The sequence below is a fragment of the Brugia malayi genome (genome assembly GCF_000002995.4).
Source record: "Brugia malayi strain FR3 genome assembly, contig: Bm_v4_ChrX_scaffold_001, whole genome shotgun sequence".
Lineage (NCBI taxonomy): Eukaryota > Metazoa > Nematoda > Chromadorea > Rhabditida > Onchocercidae > Brugia > Brugia malayi.
The window spans coordinates 2,882,274-2,889,223 of NW_025062479.1; the positions used below are offsets into that span (position 1 = coordinate 2,882,274).

The following is a 6,950-nucleotide window of genomic DNA, read 5'->3' on the forward strand; positions in this document are numbered from 1 at the left end:
ATTTAGCAGGCGGAAAACGAAAATTCATTAACGTTAGCTAAAAAAAAATGACTAAACAGTTAAATAAATCAATTCAATGGTTAGTTAAAATAAGGTGTTTAATTTCAGTGTCAGTTGGTGAGGAACAAAATAGTGACAGATGAGAACAAGTTTTGAGTTGTGTAAGCAAATTGGCTGAGCTGATATTGAACACTGAAATAAGTTTTTTGCTCTGAATCATCATTATTATCTCGTTCACTTTTTCGTTTTTTAAAACTAAAGTCGTGTATTAGGAATTTGAAATTAGACTATGGTTGTAATTTATGATTAATTGACTTTTTCGGATTCCTAAGGTTGTTAGTAAGAAATTAGCTAAGAGAAAAAAGCTAAGAAAAAAAATTTGCCATTTTTAAGCAAAAGTTTTAGACATCATTTTAGTAAACGTCGTGTTCTCGTAATTCCACATTCAGTTAAACCATTTGTTCGGTATATGATTCAGTGGTTTATTGAAAGTGAAGAATTTAGTTTTAACTTACCATTATTTCTTGAAATATCATTCATTGTTCATCAATCTTTGATTTAATTTATTCACAAATTTATGATGTATTATTTTTTATAAAATTCATCTAATTAAATTCAGGAAAAAAAGATTCAGAAAGCAAATTTGAATCGGTTGATTTTCAGTATAGTTTTCTATAGTTCAAAGCACTTGTTTAATTGACATAGTTGCCATTCCAGTGAATAGATAATAGAACGACTGTCATTGTGAAAACTTTTGATAAAGTTGACATTCGGTCATATCCGATAGGTAATTGTGTCTTGAATGTGATTTTGCTATTTGTTGCCACTTTTTAAGCCAATTTACTAAAATTAAAAAGTCTTTCTCAATTATAGCACATCACATTTTGTAAACACAGAAATCAATAAATTCATTAATTTAATTACTGATTTGTTTTCATTTTTCATTAAAATGTCTAAATTTTTAAATAAAAAAGTGTGGAAATTGATTAAACGAATATTCTATTATTTAAAATAATTTTTTTAATGCACAAGCTGATTATGCAAAATTTATGCAAAAATGTCAACAGTTTTTGCATTTATTTATGTTCATGCAGCAGTAAACCAAAATTAATATATATCATAAAAATATGTTATTATAAAAGGAATTTTATCATCTTTGACTTCCTCAACAGACCTTTTCTTTTTTAATCATTGGTGGCTTAAGTTATGCAGAAACACAATGCATTGAATCCAATTTTTCAAATTTTCAAATCTTGCAAAATCTTTCTTAGCTATTATTAGTTGTTAGCAAGGAAATGAATCAAATAATTTTGCATCATTTTAATACACAAATCTTATCCCCTTATATAGTAATTCGTAATTAAAATTGTAGTTGCAAAAAACAAAAAAAAAAAAAAAAAAGAACTGCGAGCTGTCGAATTGAACAATTGTTCGATCAAAAAGATTGATCATTTTTCTTAAAATAATGTCTTCTAGTGCTTTTTTTTTTGCTTTCGTTTTCTTTTTTACTTTTTTTTTTTAGGTAATGTTTTTGAGTGTAACTAATTTGTTAAAGTTTTGGGAGTTTACTTCTATTCAAATTTTTGGTAGTAATTTGGGATGTTGAACTCGAGCAGGTAATAATTCTTAAATAAGAAATTTTGGGTTAACCCACTGTAACTCCCTTTTGCAAGAAAAAAAAAAAAGATTTTTGATTATTGAATTGATATATGTCTATCGTGAGGAGATTACATGATATTTTACTGTTTCAACTATTTTTCATAATCTTTTGTTTCCATTTTCTGAGTATGCAACGTATCTTTATCAATCTATCTAGCTGTATGAGTGATAAGATAACCTTCTAACTTGAGATGATTTGTTTGAAAGTAAACTGAAGAAAGTTTCATTTTATGTGAAATACATAAATTTATTGATGAAAAATAATATAATGCAAAATTTTCTTCCACATAGATCTAATATACAATTTTCGAATATTTGGATAATTTTTCAATCATATTATTTCAATATTCAAATTTTCATCTAACAAGCAAATAATTCAAGTCAAAAAATTAGCTAATGAAAGAAGAAATTAAAATATGCTGCAAGAATTGGTTTCAAATAAAAAATCTTTTAGATTAAATTAAATGTGTGCACTTTAAAGCAGAATTCTAGATTTTGATTGATCGAGTGATGCTAAAATAACTGATGATCGAACCCCATTTATTCCTATTTTTCATTTCATGTATTACTTAGTGTTTCTTATCATACTAAATTTATTTCATAAATTCTCTTTTAAATGTATTGATTTAAAAATAATGCTTATTAATTATTTATCATTTTTCCCTTTCCCTTTATAGCAAAACCCTATTATATGGATATGGACAAAATATGTGACAAGTTAAAAAAAAAAAACCTTGAACTTTACAATTATTGTATCATTTTATTGTCAAGTTTTCTCCATTACTCCGAAGTGAAGTACATTCTTTAATAACCAACCTACTATTTATGATAATTGTTCCACTAAAATGCTAGTATTGAATTGCTACGGTATATGAGATTCTTTAAAACAAGCTTGTTGCAATTGTCGCAATATTTAATTCTTTCTTTCATCTACTGATTAGGCTGTCGGTAATCCGAAGTCTTTAATTCGTTAAAAAAAATCGTCAGAAAAATGACTTAAAATCATTTATAATCAAAAATTGCTGATTGCTGTTGATAAATTTCAGGATACCGAGAACCTCTATATTTCGAGTGTATATGAATTTTATGAAAGGAATAGATGATCTGCAGCAGTTGTTGCATTTGATGTTTCATTTCGTTTCAGAAATTTGGACTTTATCACATGCATCAGAAATATCAATCATACAGTCTAATCAACAGGTGAATTAAATGAAATGATTTGATTATTGTTGCCATTGCTTTATTTCAGGTGTCTCTTCACCTCCTGCAATTATCATAGGACGAGATGGGCTCCCGTGATTCAGATTGCTCCATTGATCAAAAATACTTCTTGCATTTTTGCATAATTTCGCAACTTTAATTTACATTTCCGTATTTTTCAATTTTTCTAAGCCTTTTCAACTTTAAATTATTTTTCAAAAGTTTTATATTGCTGTTCTTCTAAAAAATCATTCAAATACATTCCCCTTGTTTTTTGAATATAAATTTCAAACTATAAACAACCAAATGAACCTAATTACAAATTATGCATTCACAATTCTTGAAATACTTCTATTGGAACATTTTTGGTAAAATTTGGCTTTTTTCTTTTCATTTGAAAACATATTTCAGGAATTATGTGGTATTGCCAGTACATATTTTGCATAATAGCCCATTTCGTTGCTGCTACTGAAAAAATTCCATGTGGTCAAAATTTAATTGTATTTATCATAGATGGATATGGGAAAGCATTATTGAATCAATCTGATATTGGTTTCCGATTGCTAACTCAAAATGGCGTATACAGCGACTTTTTAAAACCTGTTTATCCAACTCATAATTATCCGAATTGGATGAGTCTTGTAACAGGTTGCTTGTTCTGTCCGTTTCTAGTCATTATTAAACCTTCTAAATTTAAATGCATAACAAATAAAATTTAGGCGACATTTGAAGCTAAGAGAAAATCAGACTATAGAAAGTCCAGTGAAAATTTTTCCCATGCTACTGAAATTTAGCGAATTTCAATTTTACTTTAGAGTGTGAATTAAAAGCTATGATTCATTCATTAGTGCTTTAGGTTTATATGCAGAAAATCATGGCTTTGGCGCTAATTACATGTGGGATAGGGTTAAAAATCGAAGATTTTGGAAAGGTGAAACAAATCGTGTTGGTGACAGTTGGTGGCCTGATGGTGTAGTACCAGCTTGGTATACTACAGGCAAATCAAACGTTGATGTGCACTGCTACTGGATGCCAGGATGTGATGTAAGTTCAAATTAATTGTTAGAAAAAAAAAGCAAAAATTTAGTTAGTGTTAGATTAGTTAATGTTATTGTGCCAAATTTTAAAATAAAGAATTAAAAAATGATCTATTAAAACTTACATCACATATAAACCATAATTGCCTTTTTATATCTAGACTTACCGTGATTAGCTAATTCTGCACAAGACAATATAATATCTAAAGTAGATAAAACTAGGAGTTCAGATGAGAGATCAATAATTTGAAATAAAGATATTTTTTCAGTACTAATAAAGTAAAAGCTAGTAACTCGTTTGTTTTCTTCGTATGGTTTTTTCCTTCTTTTTTTTTTTTTTTTTTTTTTTTTTTTTTTGCCTCATTCTTCTTTTTGTCTTGTTGTCCTAAATGTAAATTTTTTAAATTTAGATGTTTTAAACAAGTAATATTTGCAGCTTCCATATCAAGATATAATTGTACAGGTACCACAGGAGCGTAAGTACAATGCTTCATTACCAGAGCAAACTGATGCACTGATGAGTTATTTTCCAGAAATAATCGAACGAATTACCAAATACCAACCATATAGGCAACAAGTAATTTTAATGCAGTAATTAGTTAGAATCATTTATGGTTAAATAAAATTTAATAGTATTAAAATGATTTCAAGTATTTTAGTTTTTTCTTATTCGATATGCTGGTGTACAAGCAGCATTAGAGACATTTGGATTACGTAGCGACGAATTAAAGCAAGCTCTTATTAATGTCGATTTAAGTCTTCTTCTGTTACAAGTTATTCTTTTTTTATTTTTTTGATTTCCAAGACATTTCCAAAAAATGTATTTTTAAAAAAGCTGTTGCTTTCGTATTTTTAAAAATTTTATACGATAACATCTGAATTATCAATCAGAAGGTATTTATCAGTAATTAAAATATCCGTTCACATTATAGCAAAAGCTTGATGCTGAGAAACTTTTCGAATCAACAAATTTGATGGTAATTTCAACACATGGTCTGTATACAGTAGAACAAGAAGAGCAATTTTTCATCGAAGAATGTCTAACAGATTATTCAAAAATTCAAAAAGTGGTTAATCATCATGCAATGATGATGATTTTTACAAATCCCGATGAGGCTAATGAGGTATGGAAAGGGTTTTTATTGTAGTGAACATACCAAGTTTCATACAAATTAATCAAAATGCTATTTTAATCAAGAAAAGTACCGGATCATGAAATTTTTCTAGTTAAATCGTGATCTGGTTCATAAACAAAATGTGCATAATCATATTTGCATATTTCACAACAGCCTGCAATGCCTGCTACACTATCTTACAGGCTATTACTTTATTGAAGCTTATCATATAAATAGTTCTTGTAAGCTGTTCTGTTTTTGAATCTGGTTATTATCTGGATAGAACCAGTGTTGCAACGATCATTTTTAAATAGATTTGTTTTTAAGGTATTTTTTGAATTGAAATTGTGCGATCAGTGGGCACCGATGGGTGATTATGATGAAAATGAACAACCACTTGTATCAGTCTATCAAACAACTGAGTTACCGGATCGTTTCCATTGGAAAAATTTTCAGTATATGCCAGAAATTGTACTGATAACTCGTCCAGGTGCAACTGTCTTAACGGTATATTATCATTACATTCCGGTTGTTTACAGTATTCCGAATACTGCATAAATTTCGTTAACAATATCTTTTTCAGACTGATATTCATTTAAAGCTGATTTTTTCTCGTTTCTGCCATAAAATAAAAAGAAATACTAAAATGTGATATATATATTTTTCATTTTCGTATCAAAAATAATTCTTTTACTATTTATTATTAAAAACTAGCTTATCTTTATTAACAAATAAGTTTATCAAAAATAATTTGAAGAAAAAAAAAATTGCTATGAATAAATTACACTTAACTGAAACATTCTTTTTTTACAGCGTGAATTGCCCTCTCTACCACCACATGATGAGCAAGAAAGAGATATTTTATTAACTGGTGGTTGGGATAATGAAAATCTCAATATGCATGGTATTTTTTTTGCTCGAGGACCAGGTAAATTTTTGAGATAAAAAACAAAAACAGTATTTAATAAATGGTGTGTACAAGTCGATAAGTAATATGTATAATTTTTAAGTGATTTTTATTACTACAAATTATGAAATTTGTTTGAATTTTTTAGTATTATTTCTTTTAGCTTTCAAAGAAGATTACGAAGCTTCAGATATCAATGTAGTTGACATCTATCAGGTAAAATGAATTCCTGTATTTACTATTTGAAGCTTTTTTTTTTTTTTTGTAAATTTATATCTTTTTAGATTTCCAGTCAACTGAGCATTTGGTTAGTAATTAGTAAATTAAGAAATAAGCAGAATGTGTTTCATGATCCATTAAGTAGTGCTATTTTCTTATATTAAACTCAAATATGCGGCTTTAGTTTTCACTAAATTTACAACATTTTTTTGGCAGGTAATGATGAATATATTTGGAATTGAGCCGCCACATCGACATAATGGTACATGGTCCAACGTAGAAGATTTTCTAAGTAGTGGTTGGGAAACTCGATCAGTACCCGAGAATATGAGGGCATTTACTGTAACCAGTTGCCAAATATCGTTAATGTGCTTCACTATACTGATCTCATCCTTTATGATATATGATCAGTTTCTATGATCACTGATAATATGACAGCAGAACTTGGATTATTTCAGCTCAATGCATTCCTGGTAATACTTATATCACTGTTTATGTTACTTTTTCTGCATTTTACTATGTACGAATTGAAAAGTGTGATAATTCTACCCTTTATTCATTACGCTTGAAATAGTCTCTGTAATTTACCCATCATATTCCATTCATTTAGGTCAAGGTTAACTTCCCATCTGTTTCCCGACTTCTCTAAAATACATTCTGAATTATCTCAACTTATCGCTGGAAGTATGCAGTGCAGTATGCTTTGAAGAGTGCCATGCATTTCTAATCGTTAGCACACGTTTTAATGTATGATGAACTTCAAACCATTAGTTCTTATCTTACCTCCCTTTATAGTTACTTCCATTTCTTACA

General features: G+C 28.4%; 1 protein-coding gene across 1 annotated transcript; it reads left to right on the forward strand.

The window, feature by feature from the left end:
* Positions 1 to 3,275: 3,275 nt before the first annotated feature.
* Bm5521 (Type I phosphodiesterase / nucleotide pyrophosphatase family protein) lies at positions 3,276 to 6,557 on the forward strand (the record flags this gene model as incomplete). Its single annotated transcript, XM_001892685.2, has 9 exons — positions 3,276 to 3,507; positions 3,716 to 3,903; positions 4,333 to 4,473; positions 4,556 to 4,669; positions 4,829 to 5,020; positions 5,339 to 5,518; positions 5,825 to 5,939; positions 6,082 to 6,134; positions 6,354 to 6,557. 9 exons carry the CDS (start codon positions 3,276 to 3,278, stop codon positions 6,555 to 6,557), a joined length of 1,419 nt encoding a protein of 472 aa, XP_001892720.1.
* Between the last annotated feature and the right edge of the window lie 393 nt (positions 6,558 to 6,950).